General features: G+C 38.1%; 1 protein-coding gene across 7 annotated transcripts in view; it reads right to left on the bottom strand.

Moving 5' to 3' along the window:
- SHANK2 (SH3 and multiple ankyrin repeat domains 2) overlaps window positions 1–17,834 on the bottom strand; it is a 363,833-nt gene that overhangs the window by 133,466 nt on the left and 212,533 nt on the right. For all 7 annotated transcript variants that reach the window (XM_049821258.1, XM_049821256.1, XM_049821257.1 and 4 more), the window contains 2 exons: window positions 9,331–9,413; window positions 7,576–7,700 (listed from right to left, as the gene is read on the bottom strand). In XM_049821258.1, coding sequence (XP_049677215.1) covers window positions 7,576–7,700; window positions 9,331–9,413 — 208 coding nt within the window. The remainder of the gene's footprint in view (window positions 1–7,575; window positions 7,701–9,330; window positions 9,414–17,834) is intronic.

Here is a 17,834-nt window from a genome sequence, read left to right on the forward strand (position 1 = left end):
AGCACAGCAGCTCTCTGAGAGGGATGACCACCCGTTTACTGTGATCAAGTTTAGCATACCCATTAAACACAACTAGCAGGTGAATTTAGCTTTTCAGCATCACACAAATCGACTGCCAGTCTCAGAAAGAGAAAAGGAAAACTGGCAATAAATAAAAAAAACCAAACATGTACACACCCATGCAACTCCACGTTATAGTATTTCTCCTGCTTGTAAGATGCTTACACCTCCCCCAAAAAAGGAAAAAAAAAAAGAAAAGTGAAAAAAAAGAAAAATAAAAATTCCAGGTATTAGATTACTTCTGCTGCAGCACTCAACAATAGGAATTTGTCAGTTATTTCTCCATTATTTAAAACCAGCCCATCTGTTTTCCTTCACCTGTAATTTTGCAGGTTTGTAGCAACATCCCACAATGAAAAGAAATTGTATTTTCTGCCCTAAAATACCAGGCACAAGTACTGTTTTTCATATAGCTCCATTCTGGCAACCAGGTTTCCATAGTATCAAGAGACTAAAAAAAGCCAACAGGCTTCAGAGAAATTAATTTTAATATAATGTCTTCTGGAAATCTCCAAACTATACCTTAAAAAAGGCATTTATTTATATAGTGTTATTAGTCCTAATACCTAACCTTAACACCCAAGAGCTAGAAATGGAAGAGTACTATTATTCTTGTATTACTTGAATGGAGGATAGACAGACGTCTGCAAGAGTGAAGACTGTCCATAGCTGTGCTTTATGCGAAACACTGGATGGCCAAGATGGCTGGATGCCACTGGATGGCTTCTAGGTGGCCAAGAACTGGCTATTTATAATAAGCAGCTTATCTTTAAACAAATCTGCTATTTTTAGAGGCTTTTGTAGCAGGAAGTTAGGGAAACATTGGTTTTCGTATTCACAAGAAGTCAAAAAGCTCCCTGTGGATAGCTCTGCACTCCACACAGTCCCATGAACTTTGGCAGAATCCCTCAAGAATTGAAATGTTAGCAAACTTCTCTTAAAAATACTGCGGCATCTAGGTCAAAATGCCTTAAAACTGATAATGGAGAACTGAAAGGACACAGAGCTAATTCTGACTGTTGCTGCCATTATCATCAAAATTCCTTCCAAACCCTCTTCTCAAAGAAACACAAAAATCAGTTCTCAGTATCAAATACGTACTTCTTACATTTCTGGGAAATTGGATAAATACCACCATTTTCTCTTGCACCTTGGGATTACAAGCCCAGTATACACCTCATGTAGAATCAAGGCTAAAGGATAACACTTCCCAGTTTTGCTCACAGACTGGTTCTGTACGTCTGACACCAGCAAAGCGATTCCATTTTTGTCTGCTTTTCAATCTTATATTAAAGCATATTATTTGCTTAGGCGTGAGTAACTGAGCTCTTCTAAGAACCAAATTCTTTTTTTGTCTGCCCATTTCCATCTATGCTGAAAAGGTAACAGTATTATTAATGTATTTTTAGAATTAAACAAGATTGGTCCATCGTTTTTATGATCACGCTGAGCACATTTGGAATATCATCGCTTCCTACAGGTTAGAGGCTGCATTTAAACGGATAAAAAGAACAATTCAAAATAGTTGCCATTTTTCTACAGTGCTTTTGTGCAGATCCAAAGCACTTTGGAGGCACAATAATTTCATTCAGCTGCCATCATCCACTAAAAACATAAATTAATAAAAAACCCCTGGCAAACCCAAACCCTCACTCACAGAGTTCAAGTGGAAAGAAAGCAAAATACTTTTCCATCAAGTGACAAATTAATCCACTGGGTCAGAGACTGCACAGATACACCAGACTGTTCAACGCTTGTTCCAAAGCCGCTCTTTTTCCAGGACCCCATTGTCCCACTTCTCCAATACATCTGTAGTTACGCTTAAGCAGAAGAATTTCATAACCAAATCAGGAAGAAAGTTTCCTTTGGACTCTGACAACTTTCATTTTAAGAACTGTCAGGGGGATGCTTGCGCTTAATAGACATCATTTACAGACGTCACCAAGAGGATGATGACTAACTGGTAAACAGAAATTACCTTTTTCCTTTAACGGTTGGTTGAATCAAACTGTGTATCAATTAAATATACAGATTTAAAAATACTGGTGCCCAGTCTAGGTGTGCAAGATCTGCTGGACCTCACACTTGCAGGTTAGCGCGAGCCCTGCTACCCTTACAATAACCACGTACACCCCCCCCCCCCCCGCCAAACTTTCAGTATATATTACATATATGTACACGCACACGCCGAAACGCTGCAGTACTGTTGCAGTTTTGGTTAAATCCCTCCTCATCAAAAAGATGCAAGAATATTGTTTGTAGAGATGAACCAAAACCCGACCGAGACGCTGTCTAGGAACAGAACAGCTCAGCGTGCGCCGCAACGAGCCTGGCCGTTCTCCTGCTTGACGTGCGAAAGGGGCACGGGCAGGAGGAGCAGCCAAATTGGCAACAAAAAACCCGAATGCAAGACAGTGAACTAAGGCAGACCTTACTCTTTTGGTCCACCAAAAGGCCTAAGTATGAGAGGTAAAGACAGCATACAAAAATGTAAGAATAGTGGTTTTTCTCTCTTCCTCCGACACACAATATCAGGGAGGGTCTTACTAAGTACTGCATGAAGCTGGTGTCCACACTTTGGGGAGGATATGAACAAACTTTCGCAGAACAACCGCAAAAAATTGCAATGTGATAATCCGTGTTATTGCAAAGACACTAACAAAGCCTCAGCTTATTTCCAAGAGAGAAAAAATATCACGGCCCCATGTAGCTGCCTGAAAAAAGAATAATTTAGATTTGTAACTGGTGGCAGAAGCTAGTGAAGTTCTCACTAGAAATAAGAGAAAGGCTACAGGGTAATTAATGATTACCTAAGGATAGGAAGGTTTCTATGTGGCTAAAAGGATTTAAATCAGTAACAGATGCCTTCATAAACCCACTAATTCATCCAGCCATTGAATGCAAATGTAAGACATAACATTGCTATGCTTGCCAAAAATATTCATAATGACTATAGTCTAAGTTACAACAATAAAGTTAAAAGCTTGCTTTCCAGATCAGTTTTGAAGTTTGTGTAAAGTGTCACTGGAATAAAACAAAAATCTAACCTATTGCTAAATATGAACCTAAAGTTACTTGTGTGTGTATGGGTGTATTTAAAAAAAATAAAATATTCCAGATATTTTAAATGCATCCAGTCAGAGGACAGGTATCTTTATGTATATAATGATAAAATAATGCTGTCTGTAATAAAATGATGTCTATTTTCCATCTACCACTACCTAAAGAAAAGTTTGTACTAGTAAATTCTATAAGCTCTTGAGGATAAAGAAATACAGGCAGTTACACTACAGACCATTTTGCATGTTTTAGTACAAGTACCAACTGAACTGTGTTGCAGCAAAATGATGAGATTTCTTCTATTACCACCTCTGCTTTTGATCCTCAAATCAAACCTTGAATTTTGCCTTACTTTTTTCTTTTTCTTTTCTTTGTAATGGATAATACGCTGGTTTTACCTAGTTTACATTTTAACTGGAATGTAAATAAGCAGCCATTCTATTCTGAAGACAATAACATTTCAATTTATCTGGAAAAATAAGTGATTTTATGGCACAATAATGCAAACTGCAATGCCTCATTTAGAGAACAAATGCATTATTCTGGTAAAATACTGCAGAATTAGTTTCAATTTCTAAGTATTGATACTATAACATCGTTATTTGGTATGGGATGCTCTGTGGCAGATGAAAAATCCCCACACATCGCATCATGCAACACCTGCAAAACAGCTGCACACTCATGGGTACAACAATAACAAATAGTTAATAATCCACTGGGTCTTAATTTAGTAAGATAGTCTATCTCCTACTATACTATCACGCCTCCCCCCAAACTCTTCCGAGTTAAAAAACCTCTTCCACTTTAATGGATCTCTCTATTCCAAGATGGTTATACTTGCACACACCATCAAAGCAAATCTCAAAAGAAAACAGAACCCCAACTTAAAGAATTCTTTAAGTCACGTTTTAAGGCAGCACTCTCAGAACAGTAGTATTCAGCGGTTTCTCTATGTATGTTCAGTTTGACTACTACACTAAGCAAAGGTAACAAAGGGTTAGGCACATAAAGATTATTCATAAATAGTAGATTTAGAGTCAGAGCTAATACATTTCTTTCTTGCCAATATTTCACATAACAAATCAAATCAACTTATGGTTCGATTTTTTCTGATCAAGCATTTACAAAGTCCAACAGGTGTACTATAGAAATCCAGCCACTCTGATGAATTAACGATGACCTACAACGGCTTCACAATTGGAGTACACATTAATGATGGTTGTAGTTTTTTCAGTCCTCTTCTAATGGAAACTGTAATTTTTAGGTTGGATAGCACTTGCCCTAACGTGTTGCTTTACTTTTATGTTTTTAACTGGGCAGACACCAAGATTCAAGAAAACATCAACTAAAATAGTGAAAAATAGCAAATAGGGCGAGCTGTACAATCTCTCTCAGTTATAACAACCAAATCATAACCATACTCCATTTCTGATTGTTTATCAAAGCTAAGAAAAATCACACGAATCGGCAACTGTTGAATTGCTTCTGAAAATCCACATATAATGACAGCTGTCTCTAGCTAACTGTTTCAGCTACAAAACTACTCATGCGCTTTTCCATTTTTTTCATACATTGTATTTGTGCTCCGTCCAGAAAAGCCACTACACACATTACAATTTTTATCACCAAAAATATGACTGGGTTTGAAGCAAGGAGAAAAAAACATACATCGACAGAAATTTCAGTGAAGAGCCTGTGAACACTATTTCCAAAGGCAAGTTTAACACTGATTGCTGAAGTCTTATGTTAATATTAATTGTACAGGTTGGACAAATCAGTATCACGTGGCTTTTCAGAAAACTTGATAAAAGCTCAGTGAAATGATACTGTGCCAACTCTATTCTAGCTGCTATCTATTCTGTTTACGTGCTGAAGCAAGACAACACCTTTGCTTCTTTTTCTGTATAGATCTTTTATTTGTTCTGCTCAACACGCATCATCTTCAACGTTGAACTACTTTAGTACTCTCAGTAGCTCCTATCAAAGTTCCACCCCCTTCAGGAGATCCAAGGACCATCATTACACATGAAGAAATGATGCCTTCCCTTCACCTACCCTCATGATCTCTCCTGCTTCCAAAGAAAGGATCTATCTTCCTGTCAAACCCGTCGTTCCATAGTGAGGAGTAAGGGAAAAGGTTCCCCTTATCTCCATGACCCCGAGCCACCGAACCTCCTCGAGCAAGAGCGAAACATCTGCGCTCCCTTGCATTTCGTCCTCTGCCAAACTGGACTCCCACTTCCCTAAAGCCTGAAGCTTGCCGCGAGTGTTATAAATGGGACTAATTAGGATCCTAGTTGCCCATTAACTCTTTTATTATTCATGTGACATTTATGATAAATGCATTATATTACTTACAAATGGTTGAGGTGGCACTTACACACAGCAGCATAAACTTTAGAGTCATGGGAGAAATCATTTAACAATAAGACAGACTAACTACACCAGCTATGATAACCACTCACTGCAACGTCTAGTACATTTAACTCTTCTCGCTTCAACACAAGAAATGAGCATTCCTACACGCTCCAACACAAGCATGGCATTCCTAGAAGGGCAGGTGGACCAGTCATTCATATTTCAACAGTAGTATCTTTTGCATTAGTGTAAATAGTTTCAAAGATGGCTTTCTACAGCTAGACAGTATTGTGCACTGCACATGTAGTTCATGAAGTAGAACAACCCCTGCCTTTCTCCAACATGAAAGTCTTCAACTACAGCAAAGTTGTGATTTCTCAGGACTACCATGTCCTCTTAATTAAGTTGCAAAATTCAGAACAGAATAACCCTGATGAACATAAATTACACAGAGATAGATTTGATTTGCATGTAACAACTGCTTCGGTCAGAATGAATTACAAATATGCTGGACTGTGTAGAGTATGGATTAATGTCCTGATCCCGCAATGCATGTGCACGTTTAACTGCTCTTCTAAGCTAAGGCTAGGAGTAAATTGTCTAGACAATTACTTATAATTCTGCTTTCATTTGCCAGAAAACCAGTAAAGCTTTATGCAGAATCAGCTGCCCGGACTTCCTGCACCCCTTCAGAGATGTGAAAAAAATCCATACGCACAGTTACCATTCTGTAATCCTCTCCATTAAATTACACATTATTCACCATCAATTCTATCTGTGAAATCAGCCAGTACAGACTATTCATACTTCCTATAGATTAAAAGCCTAACAAGAAATCAACTTCTAAAAATAAATCATTGTTTAAAAAACCCCACCTAACATCAATAATCATAGTTTTGAAAGCGTCCTTGCACAGAGTACCTATCAGTACAATTTGTAAGCTATTGTTTAACGGTTTGCTAAATGTTTATTTTTAAGTAAACAAACAGTAAGAAAAATGTACTTTGAAGACACAGATAAAAATGGATATCTATGTACTTTAGAAGTCTGCAAAGCCTGTGCTTTCATTGTTACAATGTGAAGAAGTGGTGCAACTATTTAAAAATTCAGTCACCATGGGAGTTCAATGCACACAACAAATAAAAGCTGCACATTCTATCCTCTCCCAAATGTAAAGGCCAGCTCTGCAGAAATAAATGTTGTAGCACCAGTAAATACTTCAACAAAACACATATGTGCCTGAAGAAGAAAAAATAAAATAAAATCAATAGATCTTACAGACAAGACTTGGTCGATCCATCCTGAAAGACCTATTTTCAAATACCTAGTTTCACAGAATCACAGCATCACTTTGTTGGTCATGAAAAGGTGGCGGGGGGGAGAGGAAGAAAATCCCGAATCATGATTTTGTTGCAAACTGGCCAGTAACACTGAAAAGGAGTACCAACTATTTCAACAAAACCTAAAATACCAACCAAAAATCCTCAGAAATATAAAACGTGAAGATATTTTTAGTATGAACGGAGAATGTTTCAATATACCCTTTTTATAAAGTAATTTATACTGCAATAACATTTGTTCCTTATTTTTTGTATGATTGTATTTACAGTGCACTGTTGGGAATATTTAATTTCAAGCCCCAGTAATTTGCTTTATTCTCCATGGTTTCTAAACAGCACTAGACCACTGATATTTCTGATTGCAGCTGCATAGGAAGTCATTAATTTGGGTGCCTCTGTAAAAACATTTAGAGGGCCACGGAATTGATAGCCTACAATAAATATTGAAATTAATCTAACCTTCAATTCAATAATGCAAAGAAGAATAAAACCTCCCAAATTTCTCTGACAGTGTATTCCCAAATAACAAAAAGAACAAACAGAAAATTCCCAGCCAACCTGAACACTGTTCTTTTAAACTGCTTTCCCAAATGCTGTGTGAAATTTTAAACCGGATCAAGTGAAGTACATTATTGGTGTTAGTCCACTGAGCTTGCTGTTCAGAAGCATCACACACTTTTTCCGAAGTGAATTCTACAGAGGGAACATCACTATTTCCCCAACAGAGCGCTGAGAATCAAATTTCAGGATCTCCTACCTCGATCAAAAAGTCTCCAGTTCTCAGGCCAGCTTGCCATGCTACTCCCCCTTCATCCACAGATTCCAAGTACTGCAAAGCAGGAAAGGCTGGAGTTGGGGTGAATTCTTCAATTGGTGTGTCAGCTTTAAAAATAAACACCAGATTAAAAAAAAGAAAGTTATGGAGTGCTTGTGAATACCACTTGACTAAAGGCCCATTATTGGCCATTTAAATTGATGGTTAAAAAATGGTGGGTGCTAAAAGTAAGAGGACTCTGCCTCCGAGGATATCAAGATGCTGGGAACAGAGTGCAATCTCTCTGCAATAGCAATCCACAGGTCTTGAATTCAGAGAGAAAAATACATGCTTCGTTACCGACACAAACCAAATCAAGCTGTATGAGGCAATAGCTGGATTCTGAGTATTCCAGGATATTCAGTATTAGTTCAGGTAACCCTTTTGTACGCCTAGCAAAATGCTTGTAACTCTGGCAACGTCCGACTAAAATTATGAATTATGTACTGTAGCCAGGAGAGAGCATCTGGCCGAACTGGGGGTATGGGGTGGGTGGGGAAGGCCGAAAGAGATCGAACTGAATTTTTCCTCTGCATCTAGATGTATATTACAAAGAAGATTAACGGAAGAAATCACTTTTTAGGAAAGGAGGCACGGCAGGCCTTTTAACAGCCCTCTCTCTCTCTGTCACGTACGCATACAAGCAGAAAAGTCCTTGGGTCTTTCACCTGAGGTGCCCTCACCGTTACAGAGAAAATCTGGGGAAAATTGTTGGGCTTACACAGAGGGAGTGACCTCTGCTCGAGGCACAGCCAACTCATGGCAATGGGTTAGCTAAAAGGTAGCGCTACTGGCTTTCCTAGAACAACTCCAAAGAATTTTTATTTAGCTAAAATCAGAAAAGCTTTTACAACACTGAAAATCGATGGTGGCACTGGTTTAGGGGAGGGGGAACGGGGAGAGCAAAAATGATGTCCCAAGAATGAAGAGATATGGAATAATTTTCATGCTCAAGCAAGGCAAGGGAGAACCCATGTAAAATGAGGGGGAGCAAGAGATGGGACATACCATCATATATATATTTTTTTTTTAAATACAAAAGGAGCAAACTGGACTGGAAGTTAAAAAGCAAAGCATTAAATAGAATGCTTTTTTTAACTCTTAAGAATGCCATTGTCATAGATTTTAGTCTACAGAAAAGTAACATGCAGTTTAACATATGAACAGCTTTTAAAATGAGCACACTACAGGCCATGCAACATACGTGCAGCTTCTGAAGATATAAAAAAAGATCATATTTTCATACTAAAACTGCACCAATGTCACCTTGCAGAAGATCCACACCTATTTAAACAAAATATCACTCTCTTGTCTATTTCTATGCGTAGACCTATTTAAATAGACTGACATTTGAAATAAAGAAGCAGGTTTTATAAGGAAAGCAGGTTTCCCATAGTTAGGTAAACTGCATAACAAAACAGATTAATGACAAGATATTACATATACCAACACAATAAAAATACAGACAAAACTTTCTCCCCCCAAAACGATTATACAGTGCTTCTCCTATGTAAAAATGCAAACTGCTTCAGACAGAAGCCGCTAAAATCCGTCTGAGTAGTATAGCATACAGAGAATCCTGTTGTCTAGCAACCAAGTGCACCAAGAATAATTCCTGCTTATATTCAGAGATGTATAAATTTCTTCATGCCAGTGCACATCACACACACACACACACACACACACAGAAGCACATACCTTTTGCCCCTCTGAGCACAAATCCAAATCCTTCATTGTCTTTTTTCTGCAGGACCACTGCCTTTTCTTCTATTATGCAGTCACTGTAGAGAGAATTCCGAGGATAGCGACCATTATTACATCCCTTCATCACCACTGTAGTAGCTGCTCCTCCAGTGTGCAGGTTCATCATCATCACAGCCCGTTAATCAAATAATATTGCAGTAACCAAGCATGGGAAAATATAGAACAAATAGTAGCGAGGGGAAGACAAAGACTAAGCTTAATGATAAAAGAGAACATGACAAAGCAACTTAAAGAGAATAAAAAAGGCAGAGAGGAAAAAGAAAGAAGAAGAAATCATGCATGGTGGTTTGTGTTCTATATGAATGACTGAACGAACATGTGATCATGTAATCTGTGGGCTAGCTAGGACTCTAAAAGGAAAAAAAGTAAGTGAACTGAATGACAGTATCATTAATAAACTCCTCAATCGTGGATGTACCAGATGCATCTTCTAGTGAAGCCAAAATGAAACCAACCAGAAGAAAAATGAGGCAGCATTTTAAATTTAAAGATAATAAATTATGATTTTATATTAGCTAACTAAAAGGCACAAATATATTCTGAAAGCTATGCCTTGCATCAAAAGCCCTTTTTCAATCCTATTGAATGTTGCATGCTGCAAGAATCCCACATGATCATCTGACAGCCTACAATGCTAACAACGTGCAGCTGCCTTGGCGTCATCAAGCACAAATTTCCACAGCATCGAGAATCTGCATAATTGAAATAGTAACAAGGCATGCACAATCAGGAAAACACATTTCTAAGGAATATTTCCCAGCTTCTGATAAGCAATTAATATTATAAAACAAGGCGATGGTGTAAAGGACTATTTATGTAAGCAGTGTGTCCTTAAAGAGAAAGTAGCCTTAGGAATCTTACTGTCATTGGCTAAGAAAAAAGTAGACGGTAGATGAAGAAAAATACATTAAATCCACATGAAAATGAGACCTTTCATATACAGGGAATGATCTGTAAAAGCCTTAAGTTGTTTAGTGTCTCTCATTAAATATTAGGTTACTAAAAATAAGCTCAAAGAAAAAAAAAAAGAAAAAAAAAAGATTTTGAATGCTCTTTTAAGAATAAAACCATTACACAGCACAAGTCGCAAGACATCCTTCTGAAAAAAGACAGGGTCAGGGGTTAAGTATTCATGAATTGTAAGCACTGCAAAACACGCTGCTAGGTTGGCTTTAAAATACCTACAAAACTATTTAGGATAGAATGAAATAGGAGCAAGTTTTCTTTTCTTTTCTTCATTTTTTACTAGCCAACAATTGTTACCACCGGTCTTGTACAGAATCCGGTCACTAAAGCATTCGATACAATAAGAGACGGCGTCTGCTTCAGTGCCATTAATAATCCGGAAGGGGAGGAGGAAACTAATCAAAGAAAAATTGGTGTGACCTTTTTATTTAAAGCTCTGCACAAAGACAAGGATGATGGTATCCGGACAGCAATGGACAGCCTCCAAACTCCAGATCTTTCATGTGTCACAGGCTATCCCTCTGGGGATTTTCCAACTCTAACTGAGGGACGCAACTTCACGTTACTGCTAAAGTGAGGAGATTATGTCTTCCAAACTACAAAGTATTTAAACACCACCCGTGAATTAAAACTACCAGAGTGGTGACTTTCTGAGCTACAGATGGTAAGTATCGACAGCTTTTGAATACTGTGTCTTAACTTACTATTATTTACTGTATAATTCAGACATTACCTTTTCTGACAATTAATGCCTCTGCCACGGAAAGGCTATAATAAGAAAACGTCTATTTCTCGAGAAAGCCAACCGCACTCCTGTTCAGGGCTATGGGGTTGGGATGGAATATGCAGCCCTCAGAGCCCATATTGGAGCACTGAAGCCCTCCCTCGGTGTCCTCATGTCAGAGAAACTGCCTGAACCTACAAGCGTACCAGCTTATTTTCGTCACTTCACCACTCACGTTTTCAAGGCGGGACCCCAAACCTATCCACTGAAGAGTCAACGGTAGAGCTGTCTCCAGCCTTTTTCTTAATACATGCTCAAACTGATAAAACCCATTTCCTTTAAGTTTCCTTGTAAACGATGAATAAAAGTTAGAAGGCTACTTTTGAGAACCGAATCATAGAAAGTGTTTGGTTCAAAGAACAGCCCTCCTCTCCCATACCCAAATCCCACTCTCATCTCAATTCATTGATATCAAGAATTCAGAAGCCTGTTAGCTAGGTACCTCGTCAAACCTTGCTCCGATTCTTTCATTTTTGTTGACAAAACCAAATAAATACATAATAGCATTCCTTAAAAAGCTGAAGGCTGAAGTTCCAAAAGCAGTCCTCGGAAAAGTCAGGATCAATTCACCTGATCAACATTAGGCATCTACACCTAAAAAAAAGGCATCTAGGGTACTTTCAGAGTCAGCTAATGAAATGAACAGGCATTTTCAAGTTACGCTCACTTCAGCCTAATGTAGAGGTTTATGACTGTTCAGAATAATAGTAGGAAAACCACCTATGATTTTCTTTTCACGTACAGCACATTTATTGCATAAACTACTTAGTTTTACTCTTCAATTTAGACATTGAAAGTGGGAATACTAAATTGCCAAAATTTTACAAAGTTTTGTGTCTTACATGCAAGGAGGAGGCGAAAGGGAAGGGAAGGAGAAGCGCAACATGAATTTTTGGTAACAAAATATACAAACTGATCTCTATTACTTGACAAATACCGCTTACTAATACACTGTTTCAGTCATGTACTACATAACGAAAACTGCATCACAGCCCGTAAGGCAAAACTGTAGGTTTGGAAAAATCAGACGTGTAGCCATTTCTTTTCGTTTACGTGCTAGGAGAAGGGGACCTGCAATAATCTTATGGCATGAGCAGTTTAAATTTGTTTAAAGCAATCACAGAAAGCAAATTGATTCTCTACACAGAGCCCAGTGCTGCAGAGCTAAGAGCTAGCAGCAGGAAAAGGATGGAAAACAAACGTGCACACGCAAATGAACCGAGAGAAGGGGCAGAAGAGGGGAAAAGAAGTTTAACCTCGGACTGTTTGCCGTATCGTTTTTTGTTTGCTTTGCCACAACAGGGTTCCCTTATCTCAATGTCAGACTGGACCTCTTCACTGAAGACATGCTGAAGGTCTGTTCACAGTCTACCTGGTCTTGGCAGGCAAAGCGGTGCCAAATGTAAAAGTAGGTCAAAATTTCTCACAATGAGCCTTCTTGGCAGCATTTCTTTGATCCTGAAGGTGGTGTAACTACTTAGCAACAGAATGCATATAGGGTATAGCTACCAGCGACAAATAAAGGTGACATTACGTTACAAGCCCGTTCAGAGGTCTGAGCTCAAGCAAGAGGAAGAGGCATTTCTTCACGGGTGCTTTCAGTACAGTGTACGGCTCTAGATGAGGCCGAACAGTCCCTGCTATCTGTGATACGCCAAATTTCAATACGTAAAATCCTTCAAGTCCATTTCTGTCCCATCTCAAACTGCAATTAAACAGTGTCCATTTCAGAGACGAGTTTTCAGAATATTGCTAGTTCCGTATTATGGTAATAAAATGAGTAATTTTAAAATCAATAGCTCATTACCTAAATAGGGCACACATTACTTTGACTTTGGGCTGTATAAGTCCAAGATTCATTGCCTACAAAGTTAAATGCAAAATACATCCCATCAAGTGCCGAATATTTCTGCATGAAGTACAATCTTAAATATAAAAACTTCAGGCTAAAAAAAAGTCAATCTAAAATCACTTTTGCTTTATCCAAACACTAAATATTAGGAAATACACTTGTTCATCGGTTCATGTAGCTTCCCTAACACTTTAAGGCTCAAGAAGTGTGCAGAGGTCTTAGAATTTCCATAATTTTACAGACTTACCAATGGAGAAAGGGAAATGAAGAGATTTACCCATGGTCAGCCAGACACCTGAGATTTGAATTCAGCACTGTTATGTTCAACATAACAACCATCATTTGTGTAGACTTGTCAAGACAGCAAGAATTTCTACTTTGCTAACAGCCCATTAAGACAATACTTGAGGAAGGAAATAGAAATGTCAAGTCCTTCATAAAGATCTGTATGAAGAAAATAAAGGTTGAAGCACAGGTTCCTGATGGAGGCAAACCCATGAAACCTAGTTTCCATTTCACAACTAGAGTAACTACACCCTATCTTAAAGCATCACTTATTGCAAAAGTTGAAATACGAAATTGCAGAGGTGGAAACTATCAAGACCACGGAATATGTTTAGGCAAGTTTGCATCACGTGTATCGCTGCTGAATTCAATCTGAAAAACAGCATGTAGTATCCACTCCACTGGAAATGATCATCATTATCTGGAAACAAAAATGGCTATTTGGTATATTGTCAACCTCTCCCTAAGGCAGAAAACAATGAATTTAAATAGGAGGTTTTTTCCTGATTCTCTCCAGTCATGCATCCCCTAGAAATGTAATCTAAGTCTAACCTTCTCAGCCTTAACAAAGTGGACTACAGCCTTCCAAGGCAGAAAAGTTATCTAACAGATTACACATGAGATCCAAAGAACCAGTTACAACCAAAGGAGTAGCCTTCTCAGCCCACAAACCCTTCAGTCAGATGGCTCGCTCTATCCTTGAGTGAGAAGTTATTCTCTGCAAGTTCATTTCTTTGTTGGCCAAGTAAATCCAAATCTCTTTATTAGATCTTTTTTATGTCCTCTCCTCAGTACTGTTGCAATTTCAATCTTTTTGATAGATCTACTGAATTCACAGCTAGCTACATGTTAGAAGGATCAAATCACAGCCCAACAATAATGGAAATGCCTTTTTTGTACCTTGCCAGAGGCAATAAAACAGTATCTAAACCATCCCATAAATTTATATACTATGTTGGAAAGCAGTCGCACTAATTCCTTTAGGCTGAGATAGTCAATTTATGGTGGTTATGTTCAAGCCCATGGACGGGCATTTGGGAAATCTGTTCAAGAGGAGCTCTTTACTGCCTGTTCCAACAGTCCATCCCTGTTAAAAGCACATAAAGAATGTTCTCTCCAAATATTTTCCTTTTTGGGGGGAAGATACCTGTCCTGATATCAGATAAAATGGAAATGATATCTACAGCAAATCTTATTGTAAGCTATAACAGACTTCCAGTGGATAAACTTTTGCTGTCATCGCTGGAAGGGGTCAACCTTACTATTTATAGTCATCTGCTGTAATGACTCCAGGAAAATTGGCTAATCCTAGTAATTAAGGCCTTCAAGATTAATGAAGACTCTCTATGTGATTGCTCAAGTTTCCCAGGCATTGATGATCCAGCTGTAGGTCTTACAGAAGAGCTTTCACAGCTCTTGCATAACGTGCAGAACAACAATCACTTGTTCGAGAGGTATTAGCTACACCAGCGAGCATGGCTCTTTGCACAGCAAACAGGAAAATACATAGATGGTCCCTACCTAACCCACTTACAACCCAAACAGAAACAGCAAGATGTAGTCAACTGAATATTCAAACTCATAGTAACCTCTCTGTACTATGTGGTCGTCGCATGCTGAGATTCCCTCATGTGATGATGTCTTTCATTGCATTGCAAGGCAATTTGTCTTAAGAATGTGTTGTTTGGTAAATATATGATACAGCTTTGAACAACAACATGTTATTACGCTGAAGAATAATTCACAGCCCGGTGCTACTACCTTTGACTGAATCTTTTTGTTGTTTCTCATGATAACATCTTTAATAACCAATAATAATTTCCAGCTATTTTGGTCAATCATATTTTACCATTTTTCTGAATGTGTGTTTTCTTTCTATATTTTGCTTTTTTCAACTACTTCTTCCCACCTTCTAGCAATATACTCTTCCAGGAGATATTCAGTAAAAATACAATTACATATTTTGTCCTGCGTTGTGTCAAAAACGCATGTGTAGCGGTTACTCTGTACAGCTGATCAATCCTGCCAATATAATTTTCAGTCATATAAGACAAGTCTAAATGATTTCCCTTTAGCGTGTATGTATATCTGGAAGTTTATAGCAAGGTGTGTTTGGGAGGAAGGCAGTAAGAAAATATTTTCAAATGGATGGTTGATAAGTACCTCAACATTACACTCAAGGAAGACACAACCTGTCATTAGAACAGAAATAGTGGAGAACAGTAAACTTTAAGTTGATAAACTCCTTATTAGGTAGCTGAAGGTAGAAGCCCAAGGAGTATAATGATGGTACACTAATTAAAATATCATGGAGAAGGCATGAACAGAATCACATGGACCAAAAAACACAGTTGTCCTTTCTGCTCTTCCATACCTGAGGCCAAGAGATTCTCATAATAGGGTATCTAAGTAAAAACATTGTTCCCTTCCTTTGCAGTGTTTGACTTTCCCCTTTCTTCTCCTTAGCCTCAAAGCCATCAGAATCGTTTGTAGGAACTCACAGATGTAACTGTTTCTCATTTCTTCAGATAGGGTATTGGGGCACAGGCCTACATTTTCTTCCATGGAGCTACTGTACATAAAGTGGAGTTAGGCTGAAGTCGAACTGTTTCCCCAAACAATTATTTCATTATCATGATCCAGAATTCTCACATCAGTACAACATTTACTGTTAAAACTGAAATAGATGAATTGGAGGTCATATTGGAGTTCAACAAATCTGCCCATCCATAAAAGCTAATACAGTTCTCAAAATACCCCTTAGCATCTTCAAAATATTTATACTGGAGAGTAAGCATTAGTTCATCAGGCATTCACAAGGACAAGGACTCCAAGTCATTTTGCTATTTCACCAAAACCCCAATTACAAAATCAGGGCTGCATATGGACATGCAGTGTGGAATAAAATGCTTAGTGCTACGTATGGATTCCAGCTCCACAGGTGCTCTCAGAGACACTGCAGCATCCAACGACAGTATCTTTAGTAGCACTTCCAACAGTTGGTTGTGTGTCAATGCCTTACTGGCACAGCTGGCACTCACGCAAAAAAACAGAGAAGGAAAAAAAGACCGACACCACTACCCTTACACTATTCTTCTCTCTGGCTTTATAATTTGTAGCAAATAACTTCAAATTGCAATAGAAAGGACATATCCTCATTTCTCCTCAGCCAACTTTACATTTCCTCCATGGCTAAATGGCTAACTCAGCATAGCCATGTCTTCCTCAGCTGGCTACGTTCAGGCCAAGTAAAGGAACGGGAAAAAGAGAGGATGCTTTGCCCATACTCCTGTATACTTCCTATATTCATATATTTGTCTTTCCGACCTCCCGTACCAGTGCTGTTTCTACAGGGTTCGGCAAACATCACGTAGAGATCTTTGATCATGAGAAAAGCATGTCTGCATATTTTCCATTGCAATTCATTTGTTGATGAAAGAGCTATATGCTAAACTGTAGCATGCCATAAAAGACATTTAGATATTCCCTAATTCTATATTGCACAGGTCTATACTGCATTGCGAGGAAATTACAGACTAAAACCTGACAGGGCATATAACTCCTTCCACACTTTTAAACATGTAATCAAGCCATCTTTATTGGATTTTGAATACTTGATACCCTTGGTCAAAATGAACAGTTCTTCACTAAGTTACCTAATCCACCAATACCAGCCCTGCAGTGTTTCGGTAAGAATTAGGAAGTCAGAAAGATTGTGCTACTTTTTCCAGCCCTTTGATTGTCGAGTTGCCCAAAAGATTAACCGTAATTACAAAGAAGCAACCTATGTTAAAGAAAGTAACACTGCTATATATTTCAACAAATTTATGCTATAAAATGTTACACAGAAATACAGGTTTTAAAAGAGGAACATTAAATTTTATGACACAAGTACAAAGAAGTTATGCAATTTCTTTATATAGAACCAAGGAGGAACTTCCTCTCTCTGTGTATGTATCTTAGTCCACATTTTCTCATCCAGCCTTTAATTACACTTAATATCATATTTTTTGGCATGTAGGAGAAGGGAGTAGGTGACCTAAAGTAATACCCAAGTCAATCGATTTGGCTAGTACTACTTTTGGGTTTTTTCCCTGTTTTTACCTTAAGTTGCTGAAACTGTAGCCACTAAAGTAACATATTGATATAGCAGAACAGACAGTCAAACAACTTCCTGGAACCATAAATCATCCAGTAAAAGCCTGATTTTATATTTTACAGAAATCTCAGGACAGGATATGAAGGGAAAAAACCCTCAATGGTCAATATATATAGGATACATAAATATACATATATATATATGTACCTATATGTATGGATCTCCATATATGAATATACATACACACTATATATACACACAATGCAAGGGTATACATAGCCTTTTTTGAGAGAAATGTTATTATTCTCCTGCATCTGCACTGGCAGGGAGAAAACAAAAAAGCATGGTGGGCTGAGGAGAGTGGCAAAGTGAGCTCAAAAAAAGAGAAAAGCTTCATTCCCCTATCTTAATTAATTTCATTTGCGTTTAAAAAATAAATAGTCAAATCAAGT

The sequence above is a fragment of the Accipiter gentilis genome, chromosome 17, assembly GCF_929443795.1.
Source record: "Accipiter gentilis chromosome 17, bAccGen1.1, whole genome shotgun sequence".
NCBI classification, from domain to species: Eukaryota; Metazoa; Chordata; class Aves; order Accipitriformes; family Accipitridae; genus Astur; species Astur gentilis.